Source organism: Corvus moneduloides, chromosome 21, assembly GCF_009650955.1.
Source record: "Corvus moneduloides isolate bCorMon1 chromosome 21, bCorMon1.pri, whole genome shotgun sequence".
Taxonomy (NCBI): Eukaryota; Metazoa; Chordata; class Aves; order Passeriformes; family Corvidae; genus Corvus; species Corvus moneduloides.
This window is the reverse complement of record NC_045496.1, coordinates 5,995,926-6,015,812: the sequence shown is the minus strand read 5'-3', so window position 1 is coordinate 6,015,812 and position 19,887 is coordinate 5,995,926. Positions and strand designations below refer to the sequence as shown.

The 19,887-nt window shown below is 47.6% G+C and overlaps 1 protein-coding gene and 1 long non-coding RNA gene across 2 annotated transcripts; one reads left to right on the top strand and one right to left on the bottom strand.

The window, feature by feature from the left end:
- Positions 1-2,159: 2,159 nt before the first annotated feature.
- URM1 (ubiquitin related modifier 1) lies at positions 2,160-19,637 on the bottom strand. Its single transcript, XM_032130906.1, has 5 exons — positions 19,543-19,637; positions 16,259-16,329; positions 4,195-4,276; positions 3,130-3,178; positions 2,160-2,413 (listed from the first exon to the last, which is right to left on the bottom strand). Exons 1-5 carry the CDS (start codon positions 19,575-19,577, stop codon positions 2,345-2,347), a joined length of 306 nt encoding a protein of 101 aa, XP_031986797.1. The 5' UTR covers positions 19,578-19,637; the 3' UTR covers positions 2,160-2,344.
- On the top strand, positions 2,408-3,831 carry LOC116454376. Its single transcript, XR_004244078.1, has 2 exons — positions 2,408-2,499; positions 3,344-3,831. It is a non-coding gene; the product is annotated as an uncharacterized LOC116454376 (long non-coding RNA).
- Positions 19,638-19,887: the final 250 nt, after the last annotated feature.

Here is a 19,887-nt window from a genome sequence, read left to right as displayed (position 1 = left end):
CCGGAGGAAGGCTCGTTCTAACAGAGAGGCTTTATGAATCCACCAGCCAAGCGGCTCGGCCGGGGCTGCCAAGGAAACCCAGGAGGAGAAGGGAAGCATTACAAGATCCGAGCAGAATTTCACCAAGAGTCTATCTAGGACAAAGCTGGAGGCAGACAACGTTTTAAAAGGCTTTTATTTCAGAAACTTTTTGTTGCTGTTGTTACAGGATTTTGCTGTACCCCTCTTCTCCACCCCCTTCACTTCCCTCATCTTCCTATTTCTAGTTTTTTTTAGCAGTGATTGGCAGCTTTTACTACATCAGGAGCTAAGCCACCTGGGTCTACCTGCACTATCGAGGGGACCAACAGCTGCCGGGGAAGAAACCCATCCTCTCTGAGCAAACAGCTGGGAGGGATGAGAACAGACAAGCCCAGCCTAAGGCACAGAGGCAGGGGAGAGGAAGGGCAGGCAGCAGCACTGAAGATGAATCTGCTTTTTCCCATTGTGTTTCAGTCTGGTTCAAGCCACATGCCACACAGGTTCCTTGTTTTTCAGCCAGCTCCTACCACCGCCTGGAATCCCCTTCCACTGTCCCGGCCCAGCTAAGCTAAGGGCCAGGAACTCAGGACAGAGAAGAGCCTTTGGCCCGTCTGTGTCATTTACAAATGGCATTAGCTGGACTAAAGTTGCTGTGGCTGGATTTGGAAAAGGCTGAGTATCGGTTTGTCACCAGCAGTGGGCTGAAGCTGAGGCTCCTCAGATGCAGCAGCATCGTAGGCCGTGAGTGCTTTTAGTTAGGCAGGTTGTGGAGGGGTAAACGTGAGAGAGGAGTCAGTGGAGAAGTCAGCTGAGGGAATGACTCTCTGCGCATCAGACAGAGGAATTCCTCCATCAGGTGCAGGGCAGGAGAGGCTCCTTGTGCGCAGCACTCGGCGTGTTGGGCCAGGCTGCCTGAGCAGGGGCTGGTGCACCGGCTGCTCCCGACCTCCTCAGCAGCTCCTGAAGATCAAGAGCTCTCAGAGCAGTACGTGGTGCAGATCAGCTCTGAGATGCACTGACTGAGCACCAGTGAGCCCTCTGCTCCTCAACAGCCACGGCTCAGGCAGGAGCTGCCGCCGGAGACCTCTGCATGCTGCCAGAGCAGTGCTGGAACAGGTGAGCAGGGCAGGGGGGAGCACAGGAGGACAATCCTGGTCAGGCATTCCTGGAAGCTCATACAGCACACTTCAGACCTGTAGGTGCCAATGCTATCCTCTCTGACCCTGTCCCTCTGCTCTTGCCATAGCCTCCTGGCTGGCAGGGGCCAGTCCGTCTATCCAAGGAAACTTCTGGAAAGCCAACAACACCCGTGCCCTAGCAGAGCCACACACACCCACTTCCACAGTGCTCACAGGACTTCCTCAGGGCATGCAGCAAGAAGCCTCTCCCTCCCACTGACAGAAAGGGTTAAAAGCCACTGACTTTCTCAGATCTTGGCACTTCTAACTGTGCATCGCCAGCCCCAGCCCTTCCCCAGCCAGGCTGCAGCTCCCACCTGCACAGAATGCAGTGCAGCCCGATCAATTCTGTCTATCATGGTGACAGAAAGATCATTTGCTGCCCTGATCACTCTGTGCTGTCTCAGGCCGGGTGAGGGTTTGTTTCCCCTCCAACCAAATCATTATAAATTGACGTTATTCATGGGCCAGTACTTCACCCTGCCTCAGCTCCGGTATGAAAGCAGCATGAGGGATCAGAAATACAAAACCAAAAAAGCCTATTTCTCTCCTGCTTCCCATAAATAAATATCATGACAAGTGGAAAGTCACTTCTGAGAGCTCTGGAGCTGTCATGTTGCTACCCCCAAGGAAAAGCTAGTCAAGCCACCTTTTGTTTCCCTGCACTTTCTCACCCTTCCCGTGGCTGGTGCAGAGACCACACCAACATTAAGCATCGTGTTAAAAGAATCCTGGTTCCCAGCACCAAGGCAGAGGCACCCCAGCCTTCCCCCAAAACAGGTACAACTCCTCCAGAACACCTCACTGCCTGTTAAGACATGTTATCCTACTCAGGGTTCAGCATCTCTCTTCCTCCTGTCAGAGAAAAACAAGTCCCACATGCTGAGGTGCTCTCTGCTTGTTAGGGTACCTGGAAGTGCAGTCAGGAGAGGTGAAATGAGGACCAAAAGATGGATGCTGTTATGGTGGACAGAAGGCCGCAGGCTGGCGGGGCTTTATTTGGATGTCTAGAACAAGTGAACGCAGCGGGAAGATGCAGAGACTGGACACAGGCAGTTCAAGAGAGGTTTGGGTGGGTTAAGGTTTTTGTTTAGATTTTTTTTTCCTGGGGATTTGGATTTACATCCTCTTGTTTTTTCAGGAGTTCACCCGCCGTGCAATGTTGAGATGAAAAGCACATTATCCTGGTCCTGGAGTTTATAATCCAGCTCACCCTGCAGGCCAAGAAAAAAAATGAAAAATTGCTTAAATGTCATTTCCAAATACAAGCTACAAAGAGAAAACAGCTCATAAAAAGATGGTGAGTATTAGGGAGAGCAGAAGAAGGGGACAGACCAATGTTTTCATCATAACAGAAGCAAAGGTGAGAGATCAGCCATGGTGCTGACGCTCATACCCCACAGCGCTTTCTGGACCAGGGTTTTGACAGAACAGGTGGTTGCCTGAGGCAGGGAAATGGCAAGGGGCTGTTTGTTGTCTGAGCACAACAGTGGGCTGAGAAAGGAAGACATTTACCAGGTGCCTGCTTGAGTTGAAATCTCCCTGTGGCCTTTACCTGCCAGGCACCACTTGACTTCAGGGAAAGTGGTTCTGTGTGGGGCCTGAAGGTCCCAGGTGCCCCCCATGCTGTCACCCCACATGTGGGGGTACCTGCCAGCAGCCAGAGGTGCAAAACCCAGTGCCAGAGACCAGGGAAGAAGGGTGATCTCTCTTCAGACCCTGGCTGGCTGATGAGACTCAGCAGGTTAGAGGGAGGCTCCAGGCTTTTGAACAGCTACAGTACAGGAGATAGATTCCAGCCTGCCCCTTCCCCCTCAAGTATGAGACACTTCACTTGGGGCAAGAATCAGAAATAGCTTCTGTGAGAGCAACCAAAGAACACAGAGAACAATACTTTCAACAAAGAAAGTCAAACGGAAGGAGTACAGACCATTAGTTCCCAGTCTGCCTCGTTGATGAGCACCAAAATTCCTGGCCTCCTGCAGAATAGAGAGAAATAATTAGGATACAGGACTGCTAAAAAGCTCCACAAATAGTTAAGAACAAGGAATGTCACAGCACACATCACAAGCTGACTGCCTATAAAGCCAAAAAAGGGATCCTAGCATGGAGGTGGAAACAGGTACAGTCTGTGCCCTTTCTAGATCAAATAAAGGGGACACAGGAGCAATCCCAAAGCTCATTTGAATGAAAAGGCACCATTCCCGAGGATGCTCCAGGATGACTGCATTTCCGTATGATGCAGAAAAGCCAGGTAATTAAAACCCACGCATGACAGTCAAGTGCAGAGAGCTCAATGTGAAGGCAGGGAAAGCCATTCCGGTGCCCCTTCCAGAGGCACTAAACACCTGGGATCCACTCCAAGCTCCTGATTCTGAGCAAAGGGATTCCCCCTCTTTGATCTTCAGTGTCCTGCAATTGTCTCTCCTGTTACCAGGGGACCTGGCACACACTTCAGCTCACAAAGATCCGTGACGAATGTTAAACACCCCCAGCACCACCCCGCAGTCAGGGATGGCTTGCACAGCTCACTCTGCTCCATTTCTCTTGCCTTCTTTTTTTTTTTTTTTTCCAACCCCCCCTCCACGAGGCTGGCCCCATTTTGATAATAAAAATACATTTCCCAGAAGAAGTATTTGTTGGCATTTCTCAGAATGACTGCTTCAGTCCCAGTGATGTCAGCAGGGAACAGACAGACCTGCTAAAACTCCTGGAATTGAGGATACAGGTGCTACTCTGTTCCAAGTGATAATGAAGTATAAATGGCCTTGCTTCATGTTTAAGGTTTAAAGATTTGGGGTAAGGGCTGCAAAAGATGCTCTCTGTGGACAGTGGAAGGTCTGGGTGAGATACCTCCCATTACCACTTCAGCAAATTCTGTGTTTTCATGGTCACTGACTTTCTCAAGAGGAAATCCCCCCACCAGTGGAAAAATCCCCCAAACTGTGGGGATCAACAGAGAAACACATGGAGAATTTGTAACAGTTGTACTTACACAGATTCCCCTTGCATAAATAATTCTGGTCGCTCTTTCAACAGATTGTGTTTGATCCACTTAAGCAGGTTTCTGATATCCCCTGGAAGAAGGAAGGACAGGGTTTACAAAGTAGCTGATGGCTCCAGGTGATGCCAGAGCAAAGTGATTGTTTATCCATGAAAGAGCAGATGAATAACATGCAGGATGGATGGGGAGAGCTGCGAAGAAACCCACAGACAGTCCTGTCCCTATGGTTTGGCAGAAGAGCTTTCCCACAGAAAACTCATCCCACAAAGAATGAATGCAGCTCCTGCTGAAGCACCAATCTGGCAGCGGATTCCCGATGTTCGGGTCTCTTTGACACATCCCATATCCTGTGCATTATCTTGTAACCCAACAAATTATGTCTAATTCTCCGTGTGTTTAATTAGATTTTAAAAGTCCAAACAAGCAAGCCTAAGAACCTGAACAGAGTAAAGACAGACACTTTTGCACCAAAACCAGCACAAACTCCTGGAGACATTGGGAGCTCTGGGGCCCAAGGTTGCATTTTGGACACTTACAGCATCCCTCAGCATCACACCTGCAGCTGTGGAGTGCTCCCCATGCTGTGCCTGCTCCCTCCTTCTACACTTTATGCTTAGAGCTTCTTTATTAAAGCTCAGCCTTTATCTTTCCATTTCAGTAGGTGACAGGAAGGATTTGTCTTCATGTAAAAGGAGGAGGAGACACTGCTGGCGGGTTTTTATAGTATCAATTTTACTTTGTGAGGCAAAAACAATTTCTTTAGTGATAGCATCAGTTAATTTCCTATTGGAGAGGTGAGAAGAGACAGAGGGGGGGAACAATCCGTTACAGGGTTTAGAGAAGCTGACAAATTGCAAAGTGGAGCTCTGCTGCATTTGCCTCTATGTTTCACTGTTCCACAAACCACTTCATCATTCCGAATCCACAATCAGTTATTCTCCCGGGGCTCCTTTATACAGCTCTTTGAAAGCCCCCAAAGAGTTTTGTTTGTTTTCAAGAAGCAAGGAAGCTTTCTGAAGGCACAAATCCAACAGTGAGGGCTGGAGCCCCGCTCCAAGAGGAGCTGGGATGGCAGGATGGGTTTCTTATGTCAAGTAAGCTCACCATAGTCATGAGGAACCTTTCCACACATGCTTCTCTGAGCTAAATTCACTCTGTGTATTGTAAACTCCCCATGTGTTTGCTTCATGACCAGCAATAATAAATGCATTTGTAATGGCTTGACTCAGCCCAAGCCTTACCACAGGGTTTTATGGGATCATGGATGTTACCCAGAGCCAAAATGGGGTTCTTCCAAATAACGTCACCCTCATTGCTTCTGTCACACTCAGGATGAACAGCCCTGGTGTAGGCAGGTGCACATCAACTAGGCAATGGGGATATGTCCATCTGCAGCAGATGGGGGCCTCTTCTCCTGGGGAAAGGGGGAGGGGGATGCTCTGAGATTCCCTCTGTTCCCCCTGCTTTCCCACAGCACTGGTGCCTCCAAACCAGCACTCTGATCCCAACACCCCAATGCCACCATGGGGCTTCCTGGAGCACAACAGGTATTGCTGCCTTCGAGCACTGGATCACTCTGATCTGGGCAAAAGGAGCTACTTTGTGCCTCAAAACTGCCTGGTGGGCCGGATCACCTGCCCGGGGCCAACCCATGGCCCCCTTGTAATGATATGTAGTTAAAAGAACAAAATAGACCATTTTCTGCCTCCTTCCTAGTAACATGCACCAGGTAGAGGGAGCCCCACTAAGAAGGTGTGTGTATTTACACATACATACACACACACACACATGTGCACCATAGAGGTCGGTCAGCCATCAGAAAACGAGAGTTAACCACATTCACCTTCCCCTGAAAAATGCTGCTGCAACGTCAAGCCCTCAGAATCTCACACCCAAACAGCTCCTGCTCTCCATCACCAATAAATGAAAGCTGTAAAGGAAGGAAGATGGAGAGCAGCCTTCAGGAGAGGGAGGGGGGTGTGAAGGGGACACCAGCCCCATCACAGCATCACCCGCGAGCTGTTTCATATTTATGCACTTGCAGCAGGCACACAACAATGAGCTGTGCCATATACCATTCTCCTTGCATGGAATAAGCAGCCCTTTCCTCTGGGACCTTTCAGGAGACACCATTTAAACAGAAACACGCTGCACCAGCTGGATAAAAGGCAGCCACCTAGAAGCAGCCTGGACGGAGGGGCGAGAGGACTGATTTATTCGCGGCTGAGCTGGAAGACTCCCTCGACCCATCTCCTTCCATAATAAATGTTATTTTCAGCCCCACCTGAGCCTACATTCATTTACTCCTACCCAGAAGTCACGTACATACATACTGAAGAATTCAAGCAGTAGGAAAAAAACCCAGACACCCCTGTGCATGCCTGGAGCTTGCCCACTCCAAAGGTACAAAAATTAAGATCCTTTCTCCACAGCCAACTTTAAGACATAATACTTTCATCTGCTTTATCAGCATTGAATTTTTTCACCCACCTTCATTTCTCTATGTCCTATACACCAATAATACTAGAACAAATCAATTATAAAGGATGACAGATGACCATAGCCACACCAAAACTATCTCCCACAAGTAATATACCGAAAAGGAACAAGATTACTTCCATTGCAAGTGGTCTGTGGAGAAGCCATCTTGCAGCTCAGTGCCTCAAACAGCAGTCTTGATCAACAGGTCAGGAGTCTGTGTTCTCATGATGGAAATAGTAAGAGGTAAATTATAGCACAACTGCTTATCTCTTAGAGCTGACACATGCAGTGTTCCCAAGACTTTTTTTTTCTGATACTATGCTATGGGTCTAACATGTTTCCAGTGCCCTGGGCCAAGGATTTGCTATGCAAATAGCAGGTTCTCTACAGATGACATATAAAGAAGGAAAAAAATCTCAGCCTGGTCAGGCACCACATCTGCTGACAAGTTAAACCATCATTACAATGCAGCGATTTCACACTCGTGTTGGTTTGAAGCTGGCCCCCTCACAGAACAGAGGCATCTGATTTGGCAGGAGCACAGTTGTACTACAGGTGCTGTCATTTGGCTGCAAAACCCGCTGTGCATTTTGGCTCTGGAGGGAGGTTCAGGTGAGAGCTGAGACAATACAGCATTTTGCTCCAGCATCACCAACTCGAGCCCAGCTCACCCCAATAATGATATATTTTTATCACTGCTGCATGGTCTTACTGAAATCGTTTTGGTAGCCTGCTCCATTTCACTCACAGCAAACAAATATCACATCAAAAAGTGCACTCTTAATTCTCATTAACTGTCCTCACCATTGGCAGCATCAGAGGAGAAGCAAGACTGAAGCAGCCAAGGAAGAGGAAATATTCTCAAACTGCAAAGAAGGAACTGAAGCACATAGTAGGAAATCCCTGTCCTATTTCTACACAGAGACAGCTTCTGCTGCCTGTACTAACAGTACATCAACAGTCTCCAAATTCTCAGAAAAAAATAATCTAAAGTTAATTAAAAAAAAGAAAAACCGGCAAATGTTTGAGAAAACTGCTTAGTTCAAGTGCACAGATGGGAGCTCAAGCCCACAATATATGCAGAAAACCAATCACCCAGCGAAACACAGCGCTCAGGGAAACGAGATGTGTGCTTGCAGTGACACAAAGTCATTGCCTTGTCACACAAGAGGATGGGATGCAGGAACTGCAGTGAATGCACGCAAAACCCAATGGCCTCAGCTCCTGTTCAGCCCAGCTGCACCACAAACACTCCTGGTTGTGGCAGAGAACTGCAGAACTGCACGGCCTGCTCTGTCTTCCTGCGAATCCTCCAAGGCCTGGCCTTCTGCATTGCCCCAACTGTTCCTTCATGAAGAATCTGCTGAGCTTCCCCTGCAACAGAAATGCATCTAATACTCCATTTTAGCACTGCCTGGGTTCATTTGCACCCTCGAAAGCAGGGCTGAAATCCATAGATCTTTCCTAGCTCAATAAAACTTCCTGGGCCTGACAGATCCATCAGTGACAACTCAGAAAAGAAGGCACTCACTGTGTGCAGAGAGAAACCAGGTGCCTCGAATAAGAAACACCAAGCTGGGTGTTGCACTAGAAGGATCTCACAGTGAACTGATAAAGGTGCAGAAATATGGAAGGATTTTGTGTAACCCTGATACCAGTTGACACGGACACACAGCCCTTGGCTCCCAGGGAGCTGCACAGGTTGCTCATAGATTCACGCACACATGCAAGGACCAGACACCTCTGTGTCCCCTGCCTTAAAATCCACATACAAACTTGCACAAAGCCTCGAAGGGCACTCAAAATGTGTAATTACACTCATTTTCTTGCCTTTTCTGCAGAACTGAGAGATTATTTCAGGGAAATAGGGGAACCCTATAAAGGCTGAACCATGGAAAATTCCCTTCTGGTCTGCAGTAAATAAGATATATGTGGCACTGGTCACTAAGGGGTCAGTGCTGCAGGAACACGGCACTTTCCTGGGCCGCCTTGCGGACACCTCCCTGTGGGGTACCATTTCTTTGACCCAGAATAAGATCATTTATCATACTGACCATGGCTGAGCTCCAATTTGCTGAGGTCACTAACTCTGGACGAGCGCTGCTCCACCCACATTCTCAGCCACCGGCCTGTAACCATGACAAAGCCCCTTCCCTGCCGCTCCTCTGCCATTATTCCCCCTGCCTGCATGGAAATATATGGAAAAACAATTTGTATGCCCCCTTCCCTGCTTCAGAAGCTTGTTTTTAAAACAGACAAACCAGCTCCCAATACCTGCTGCTCTTCCAGGTGCATGACTACTCTTTGCTTTAGGATCCAAGGACCCTCCAGGAACCTGCTCTCCAAAAGAGTTCAAAACCAGACCTAAGGGATCCTTCCAACTCCTCCAGCCTCCCATCTGATATGCAAATCACTCTCTGAAGCAGACCATGGTGTGCCATAAACTGCAGAAGAAGACCCGGAATAGCTGATATAAATGGAGTCACAGGCAAATGGATTTGGTACTATGCAGAGTGAGCAGCCAGGCAAATTTTGCAGCAAGAGCAAAATCCATTTTCTCTGACAAGTGCACAAGCCAATCCTGCCACACACTGGAATGGGCAGTGATTTAAGTACTAGGGAAGAAATTAGGGGGTAACTACAGCCAGGCATAAGAGAATTGCAATTGTTGCTCTCATCTGTTCTTGTCTGCTACAAACGAACACCAAGGTCTTGGCTTCTGTAATTTTTAACTGCTTTAAGATGTCTTTTTCTTGCTTCTCATCTAGAAGAGCAATGCTCTTCCTAATTTTCTTGTGTCCACAAAATGGGAATGGATCACAGAGATCTTTCACAGCCTTCCTGCTAGCAGTGAGGACTCAGATCCCAGCTATCACCCAGCAATTCTCAGCCCTGAGGTTTTAATCACAATGCTTATGAACTGGAGAGGAGCTGCTTGGGATCTTCCACTCCCCACAGATTGCTGGTCAGAGAATACAAGTTCAAGGGATCTCCAATCCCACTGCTAGCCAGCAGCAAATCTCCAGATCCATCAGCTCCCATGACAAAAAAAGCAGCTTTGAGCTGATTCTCAGGGTAAACCTAATCCCTACTCATTTCCAAAGTCAGGGCATCTAATCCTGTAACACCCAACACTATTGTCACTTCAGGCCTCCCAATAAATGCCAGTGCACCAAACTGTCTCTTTTAATTAGGATCACAGATCACTAGTGCTGGACCAGAGTCTTGCCTCTCGTTCAAAATTGTCAAAGGAAGGAGCTGAGAGAGCCTCAAAGACTATTGCCCCAGCAGTGAAGCACCAGCCTGGGGATCGCAGACATTAAAAAAACCATCTCCTTAACAGGTCCTCTGATTTTATCCTCTGCCAGTGCAGAATTATTCTCAACAAAAGACCATCCTGAGCCTTGTCTGCTCTGATTTTAAGAGGCTTGAGCACTGTAGACCTGCAACCAAACCCCAAGGAGACTGTGCCATGGTCTAATAGTTTTTGCAGTCAGGAATCTTCTGCTAATGCACTAAACTCCCATTTCTTCATTCCTCCCTATCAATCTATGCTAGATGATAATGCATCATGCTGGCTATAATCTGTCCTTCCCAATGATAAAGGAGATATCCCACCTCATCACTTTTCCATTCATTTATCCTGTTTAACCTTGGATGTTACTGGTTAATTTTTTTTTAAGCTCTCAGCAAGACAATTCAGAGAATGCATTACTAATCATCAGTGTAAAGCTTTGCCAAAACCCAGCAAACTGAAATTTCCCTTCTCTCCTATTTTCCTGGTTTCTGAGTTTTGGGTGTGTGCACAGGCACTGAGGGCTAAAAAGGAAAACCTTATTGCTATTAAAGAGACTACACAGAGCTGATGTGCAACCCTGGACCACAGAGGAAGGTGGCTGCTCCTGCCAGAGTGGGGAGGGATTCCCTGGCAGCCTGGCACTGCTCTGCATGCAGCCAGCCTGGCCAAGGGAATTCCCTGGGCTGGGCTCTCCCTGGCACTGCCAGCTGGATCAGAAAATGCCTTGAAGTCAACTCCTTGCCCCCTCCCAGCCTGGCTGGTGGCTGTGTCCCCTCTGGCTGCTGGATGAGTCAGTGTCTCAGCTCAGCTCAGGAAATTGCCATGATTTTATTCCTCTAAATACAGAAATCGCCTCTCACTTTTGGGCTCAGATCTGCTTTGCTATTATTAGACTTTCATACAGGGCCAAGCACCATTAAACCGATTCCTGTCCACCCAACCCAGCCACCCCCACAGATAGTCCAAGCCCCTCAGTCTTACTTGAAAGGGAAAAAGAAAGGGCCAGTGAGATGATCAGGGTGGAGGAGGAGGGGGGGTAAGATTTACAAGTGAATGGAGGTAAGAATGGAGCAGTTTGTGGGATAAAGGGGCTGCGGAGGGAGCTTTACAGATGTGCAGAGGGACGGGGCTCATTGTTTAATTAAGCAGAAAGTGGCTCTTTTGAAAAGCAATTTTGCACAGGAGCTCTGAGCTCAGCAAACAACTCCTGCGAGTGAGGGCAGGAGGAGAAAGGAACAGCTGGCCCGGAGCCGTGTGAACCGCATGCTAAGCGGTTTAAAGGGCCCGGATCCTCCTCCCCAGCCCTACTCCGCTGCCACCCTCTGAACAGCGCTGTCAGCACAGCAAATCCCACCAAGAGAAAAGAGGGAGCGGAGGGGGGTGGGACACAGGGTGTCCTGCTAGGTGTCCGCACTGCAATACAGCAGCTGGGAAGGAGGGTGTAACAGCCAGGCTTTGTTATCCCAGGGATTTGGTCACACACACAAGAGCTGGTTTCCCAGTGCCTGGGAAGCTCCTTCCACAATGAGTTGGGATGAGCTGATCCGGTAACTCTGCTCCACGGCCTCCCAGGAGGGTGATGGGACTGCTCCTGTGAGGACAAGCGTTTATTTCCCTGCTGCCTCTAAAGGGAGCCGCAGCCTCGCTGGGGCAGGGACCTGGGGCTGAGCCCCACACCAGGAACCACTCAATCGCGACGCTGGCAGTGCTGCAGCATCAGAACAGCTCTGATGCTGCAAACACTGCGCACCCCGACTGCTGGCAGCAGGTCCAGGGCTAAGCTGGCCCAGCCTGAGCTCCCACCCTGCATTACCCACTGAGGCCCCTTCCCTTGCCACCAAGTCTGTAATTTCCTGCCTAAAAGAGATGCACGAGTGGGATGCACGAAGAGGGGAATAACCCAAGTCCTTTGAGAGCTGCAAGTAACACACACTGTGATTAAAAAGATTTGACTGCATGAAGTTCCATAGATCTATGGGGTGTTTTTTACCATTCTCCTTATAAGGCCCTATATTAGCAAATATATTTTTATTCTTTCTTTGGAGCAAGTTTTAAAATGTTAGGAATAATAAACAGAGCAATAAAATCATGCCAGAATATTAATGACTCAACTAGGATGTACCACCCAGCAATAGCACTAGGTACTAGTGCTAGGTACCAGTGCTAGGTACCGACAGCCAACACCAAGTGCTACTCTGGATTTTACAGGTTGTTTTGGTCCAGCACCCCAGTCAACTCTGAACACAGTGCCATGCTGTATTTTGTAAGCCACCCTGCCTGTAACATCAGTCTGATCTCTCGAGATCCCCAGGCTCTTTTCCGAGAAGATGAATGCTTCCAAGTCCCCAGCAGTCCTCTATGCTGTGCAGAACAAGGCCCCTGGAAAGCAAAGCTCTCGAGGAGCACACCATGCTCTTCTCCATAGGGATTCAACATAAGCAGCACTTGGCATATTATTTTAATTTTTCCTCTTTAAAAAAATCTGATTGGCAGTGGGCTTTTTTTCCCTAGAGTTTCGGTAAAGGGAAACCACAAACAATTACCAAAACACACTGATTAAAAATTTAACCTTCCAGACTTGTAAAGTGCCAAAACACAGTGTGAATTCTTGATTAGCCTAGAAGGTCCCAGCGAGCACTGCTGAAACTGGTCACTGCTGCTTCAAAAACACAAGTCCCACCACTGAAGCCACAGAAGAAATTGGAACTCAAAGGTCTGTGACAGCAGCTGAGCAGCCTGCAGCACAAGTGCCAGAGACTTTACACACAACCCCAACCTCTGGGTACAACATCCAGAAGACAACACAGCAGAGGGGTTTTGTAAACACTCTTCATCAGATGATGCTGCTGAGCTAAACCTAAAATGACTACAAGGGTTAAACAATGCCAGTGACTTCCTACCCTTCCATGCATCCATGCAACTCACATGGCCAAGACAAATCCACCACTGTTGAGTCCCAGCGAGATGGAGGAAGGAGCTCCAGCATCACTTGCAGAGCAGTCACACAATGATCTATTTGATTACTGAAGCACTTGGTTAAATTACTGTGGCTTGTTTCAGGAGGACGCTGCCAAATACATTTTCAGTTTTTAATCTAGGGTTTCTCTCTTTTATGCTCCATTGTCTCTAATAGCCTCTTAGATGCTTGAAAATAAAGTTGATTTCCCTGCCAATTTAATCCTCTCTCCATGTGACAAATATTGTTATTCCCCCAGCTGCTTTCTCCCACACACACTGTTTTTATGCCGAAGAAGCCAACAGGGCATAATGCCTTTAGATCCTCTAACAGCATTATCAGTGAGATCATCAGAATAGCCAGAAATTTGGGACAAGATTCTTGTTTAACTTGAGGTCTTCTTTCTGCAACAGTTCCACAAGATTACACAGTCCTGCACAGTGTGGATTAGGTAAATCTGCTGCCTATGCACATACACTACACCTTTCTAAGTTCCCACTTTGGCAGCAACTCCAAAATGCAGGCTGAGACAGCTCCACTTTGGAAATAAAGAACTGCTATTTAACTGACATCAGGATACAAAATGCCCCTTGGATAATAAAAATAGGTCCTGCCACGTGGCTGTACCTCTCGTGGCTTGCTCTTGTCCCATTTGCAGCTTCCTTGCTCCTGCCTTTCCCAATCCCTCCAGGAGTCTATCTCCAGGCATCAGAAAAGGACAGAGAATCAAATCTTCTTGAAAAAGTTAACTGGATCCAAAACCCACCTACTTTCCACCTAGTGCCTGTTATCAGGAAAAAAGAAATGACCACACAAAGAGTCTACTCAAGCAACATTATCATTTAGAGGACACTGATTGCCCCTGCCAACTATGGAGCACAGTTTGTTTTATTCATGTAAATATTTGTAGGTATTTCTTCATATAATTTTCCATCTCCCTTCACTTCTGTGATATATATAAAAATGCCTAAACAATTACAATATAGGTGGACCAAATAACCCAGAGAGAAGCAACTGTTCTGCAAAAAGGAGGACAAAGACAAAAATAACCTAGAAAAAAGGAAGAGTAGGTAAGAGAGGCCAAAATGGCCGAAAATAAAACTTGGCAGCTAATGAAATCACTTAAAATGGGGTTAGAAGTGTAGGTCTTCGAGCAGTATTCATACTACAGGTCTTTCCCTGGAGAATTCAGTGATGGACATTCAGGGTAAGGTAAGCAACAGGATGTGCCAAGTAGAACTGAGCTGTTTTATTTCTCTAATCATTGCAATTCTGGTTGCATGAGGGCAGCAGGGACCATGCTATGTGTATCTTTATTTACCCAGAGATAGGAGTTAAAATTTCTTAGTGGGAACAAAGGAAATACATGGCATTAGGAACAACATAAAATTGTAAGAAAATTCATATTTTCTGATATGATTCGATTGATTCCTCACCCCTAGAACACAATTGTCTTCTGGAAGTATCATGAGGGGTGTTTCCAGCAATCCCTTAGTGTCAGACATTCAGGCCACCTCTGCCTGCCCCATCCCTGTGCTGGGTGTAAATGTCACTACAGCAGCTGCCTCACAGCTCAGTTTATGCTCCTCAGATGCTGCAATCCACAACCAGCCCCAAAATGAAACCTCCCTGACACCCAAGCCACAAGACAGCAGCAAACCAGGGGAGCTGACAAGGGGGTACACTGTCAGTTCTGCCTCTCTTGTCACAGGGATAGCAGCGCCTGGAAAACAAGGCAGCAGGAAAAGCTGGGAGCAATAATGTGTTAGCTGAATCTGGAACAAATCACTGGAGATCATCAGTTTGAACCCTGAAGCTGAGACAGACCTTCAGGGAGAGATTTATCCCTTAGGATAAATACACATCTTACTGAGGCTGCAGAAGTCTTCCCAGCAGCTTCAAGTGAGAATGGATCAGACCACACACAACCGCACCGCTGACAACCGTCGGGCTGGAAGAATCCCTCTTTGGTACTAATACCCTCCCCTCCCCTGGCAGAAATAGACATCTCCTGTAATAACCCCTTTTTCTTGAGCATCTGATCATGGTTTGAACACCACCAAAACCATGGGTGTTACTGGGTATTTTACATTTGCAGAGCACTGAAGAAAATTATGCTCTAGCCCCCAAGTTTATAAACCAACTAAATGAGTATTTTAGCATTTCTTTACTACCTTTCATTTAAGGATCTTAAGTGCTTTAACAGTGATGGAATTTAATGCTGAATTCTCTTGAGATACATGAAAGTATCACTAGCAACAGGGGAAAGTTAAGCAACATGACTAAACTCACAAAGCAAATTGTCATCAGGTCATGTTTCTGGAGCTTTAGTTCCTGTCCTTAACCACAAGATAACACAATATTTCAGTATTCCTATTATATTTGAATTATACATACTTATGTCCAAGCACCAAAAGCACTTCTACCAATCTCTAATTATTTCCAGGCACAGCAAAAAGATTTCAGGCCTGGAGGTTCCCAGCACATCAATTATGATATCAGCCATTCATGAGATATTGGTTGTTAACATTCCCTGATGATTTTGTGTTATTTTGGTTTATAATCCCACTCAAATAGCATAAAGCAGTGCTATCTAGCTGGAAAAATTCAGAATACATCTGTGGCAAAATTACACTACAACTGAAGTATGCACACAAGTAAGTGAATTAGTGCAGCACTGCTCAATATTGATATTCCAAATTGCAAACCAGGAATTATGACTGCTTATCCCTGGGACACTAAAGTCCTACTTTTAACTGCAGGGAAGGCCATGGGTAGGATATCCAGCATCCTATTTGAGCACCAGGTTTACTGTTTTCAACTGCAGAGTTCATACTAAAATGATCATATTTACTTGAAAAGTCAAATGAATAGATAAACAACATTTATGTTACATTGCTACACATCCCCCCACATATCTATACACCCTACTTAAACACACACACACACACATATATATGTGCCTCTTGGAAACCTCAGAACAGGCAGGAAAAAACAGAGGAGAGAAGAGGTTATTGGTGGTCTCAAGTACCAAGAAAGACAAACGTAGACTTAATGGAAACATCCAGAGGCTGTTGTCTATCCAGCAGGAGGGAGGCAAAAGTCTTAAGGAAGGACTTGATTCACAAGTGCTTAGAGGACAGGAAAGATCTCAGACTTTGAGAACTAACCCCTGTTTGCCAAGCTGCCTGATCCATGGCATGTCTGAAAGAGCTTTTAAAATACTTTGATCCTTGTTGGCAACTATAAGTGCTGTACAAACCAGCTTTGTTTCATTTGTTGTTACTCTGTCAAGTTATCCAACAGGTTTTGATACTCACAAGGCTCTGGTTGACAGGGCAAAGTCACCTGATGCTTTTTGACACCATCGAATAAGAGTTCTGCACCACCTCTGAAATAAAAACAATGAACCACTGAGATTTTGCTTTACTGTCAAAAGAAGGCAGCACAAAAGAGGCGATTTACATAGATGCCACAACAGAGAAAACAAATGACACAGACTATATTTAGCACAGGATTCCCTTTGTATTTTTTTTTCCTGTCACAAACCAAAAGTCCACAGGGGAAGCTGCCAGCTCCTATCGCCAACACAGAGAGGAGGCTCTGCTGTGGGCCAGAACCCCATGGTGCCAGGCATCATCCCAATGGAACGGGGGGATGGTTCCTGTCTCCATGTGCTCCCAAACCGCTGTGCAGTGCTGCCTTCCCTCTCCAGCCATCAGCACTGCTTCCACCCAAACAAAACTACAGCCACCACACCACGTCCAGCGTTGCTCATCCCTAACACCTGCTGGCCAGAAGTCTCAAGAATTGAGCATTCTTCTGAAATAAATATTCCCCCAGTTTCCACGTGGAGGAGAAATGACTCACATGAAGTTACAGAGCAAGTCAGAACCAGCAGTCCAAGAGTCCTGGCAACTCTTTCTTGATCTACTGACTACAAAGTGTCCCAGAGAGAGACTTGACTGGGAGAAGCAAGTGATGAGGGTGACAAAGTGAGGCAGATGATGTGGGGTTTGTAGCTCAGACCCGGGAAGCTGTGACTGGTCCGGAGAGATGGTCCCGTGAGGAACTGTCTTCCCGGGGCCGGTGTCTTCCCTCAGCCCTAGCCGGAGTGCCCGTGCAGAGGCTGTCAGCTCTTTAGTGATTGTCAGCTCATGATTTCAGCTCTTGCTCTGCAGGGAATCTCCAGGCCAGACCAGGGAGAGAGATGAGAGACCCGTGTAGCAGTTCCGTATGAGGCATAGTCTGTACCCCGCGAAAGGGAGGCCAGGGACGAGCTCTCTCCAGTCTCACAGGGGCAGGGGGATAGATCTTGTAGGGATACAGGGGGTGGGTGTCAGAGTGTAAAAGCCAATGGGTTACAAAGGCTCTGCATAGGGTGTCCCAGAGGATTCCGGGTCTGTCTTCTTCTCACAGTAACCGAAAGGTGGTTGTCTTTCCAGGGGAGTTCTGCTGGGAGGTTCTGCAATCTCCTTAGCAGGCCTCTCTCCAGGGCAGAGGCAGGGCATAGCCCACAACAAACTAAAATATAAATAAATAAATACATAATCTTCCTCCACTGAACAACCTGATGTCCATCCCTCTTCTGACACACATTAGGGAATGCCCTCAGATAACAACTGACGGCCTCTGCAAGCACAGGAGATCAGGCGTGAGCAGGATATGCAGAGGGTGGCAAGTAAAGGAGATGGTTCTCACACTGGAAAAGAATGGGATTTGAATTGGGTCCAGGCACCTAATTTTAGGCTCTTCAAAAGAGTAATTAATTTTTGCAACTACAGCTTAGAAGCCTCAGCAAGCTCCTCACCTCTACTCCTGTTCTGGAAAAAGTACAATTGTGAAAACCTTGAGCTTTACCAACATCAATCATTCTTCATGATGCTGTGAGGCCACAGGCCAAACTCAGTCTTAGATTATAAAACTCTTACCAAGTGAGTAGGGACATGGATAATAAACATAAAAGCTACTTTAAGTTACAGGACACAGCAGTAGAGAGTGTGAGCTTTTGACTCTAGACTGAATTCTACACTGGCCAAAGTCCGAACAACCAGAGAAGTCTTAAAAAACTCAATTCACTTAATATTAAACTGAGGTAGAAAAATGACCAACACATTTTTCAAGGGCATATAATTGTGGCAAAATGTTCTTCCAACTTAAATGCAGATTACTTTAGAAAAATTTCCCTATGAAGTTACTTTCCGGGAACTTACTGGTGCCTCTCCTCCCTTGGAAACCAACATAATAAAGAGAAATATTTAAAACAAACAATCCCCACCTAAATATCAACAAAGATATTTCCGGACGATATTAAGTTCCTTTAAATTCAGTATCTAAAAATGCCACAGTAGGTTTTCTTGGCTCTGCAATGGCAGAGCACAACAGAACCCTTGTTATGCCTTCGGCAGCATTACTTATATGCAGCAACTCTCCTAAAGAGCACTCTGTTGGTGTTCTTCCACCAGCTCACAACAAATAGTTATCTCAAAATTGAAGCAGTGATTATTAACATGAGCCGAGATTCATGTGAAGGAACAAGTCATAACAACTATATGAAAAACATTTTTTCATGTAATGAAAACAAGGTCACGCTTTGTTACAGCGGGAAATGTAGATTGCAAGATAAGGTCCTTCTGTAAAGAGCGAGCTGTGGGGAACTCAGCTGTGGTTCCTACATAGAGAGCTCATTTATGCATTTCCAAGGAAAGCAAAAATGCATCTCACTCTTCTGGGAAAATTAGGAGAGTTGCTGCAGCTGGAAGCGGGAAAGATAGAGGAAAGGATTCTTAAGGAGAAGGGTATTTAAAGGGTTATGGCATTTCTGTGTTTGTAAAAGGGTGGGAAAAAGCGAATAAATAGCAGCCTTTTAGCTTCTGCTAAAAGGAGGCTTTAACGAAATAACACTAGTATTTCCACAAATATGCACAGCTTCCACTGCAAATGCTTTAAGATCCCAGGGCCAGAGCATGAGCAATGCTGATACTACAGCAGCAAAGGCCTGGAAACTGAAATGCTACAGAGTGAGAACCTGGCAGCTTTACAGACCTGACACGGCTCAAACACAAAGCACAGTGAGGGCAGGCACGTGTACACACACTAACACACACACAGACAATGCTGAGGAAAAAAAAGCCGAGAAACGAAGGGGAGGTTTTCATAAATAATTTTAATAATTAAAATTAAAAAAACCAAACAACTCAAAAAGTTGAAAGAGGTGAAAGAAAAGGAAAGGCCTGGCACAGGACGCTCACAGAGAGACGGGAGCGAGGCCCCGGGACAGACGGGCAGGACGGCCCGGCCCCACGCTGCGGACACCCTCCGGCGGTGTCCGGCCCCTCCCGCCGATGCCTGATTGCCCGGTTCCCCGGCGGCGGCCGCTGCCGCTACCCCGGCCCGCAGCCCCGTGGCGGCGGTGGCGTCCGGGCCCAGACGCGCCCGTAGTGGCCTCCCAGGCCGCACGCAGCAGCCGCCCCGCCGCAATGCCGCGGCCGCCTCAGCGAGGGGCTGGCCCATCGCGGCCCATCTCGGCTCGGCTCGGCCCTGCCCTCCCCTGCCCTGCCCTCCGCCCGGCCCCGGCCCCGCCGCCGCCGCCGCCCGCGCTCACCCGAACTCCACCTGCAGCGACACGGGCGCCGCCATCTTGGCGGCGGCGGGCGGGAGGGGCGGGCGCGCGCGGCCGCGCCGGAAGTGCCGCAGGAGACTTCCGGCCGCGCCGTGTTGCGCCGGCAGCGGCGGGGGAGGATGGGGCGGCCCCGGGCTCTGCCCGCCGTCCGCATCCCTCCTGCCCCATCCTCCCTGCTCCTGTTCCTTCCCCGAAGAAGCTCCCGCAGTGCCGGGGCCCGGCACGCAGCGCGGCCCGTGCCCCCGGCGGTGTTATTTTAAGATACCCGGGCGCTGGCGCCAGGCGGTGTTATTTTAAAACACTGATTTCTGCACCAAGTTCAGGCTT

Excerpts from the sequence above, each read along its gene's own strand:
- URM1 (XM_032130906.1), bottom strand. The coding sequence starts at position 19,577 with ATGGCGGCGCCCGTGTCGCTGCAGGTGGAGTTCGG. Across the intron at positions 4,277-16,258 it reads GCCCTGTCAACCAGAGCCTT|GGGATATCAGAAACCTGCTT; the intron begins GTGAGTATCAAA and ends TCCTTCTTCCAG. Across the intron at positions 2,414-3,129 it reads AGGCAGACTGGGAACTAATG|GGTGAGCTGGATTATAAACT; the intron begins GTCTGTACTCCT and ends CTTGGCCTGCAG.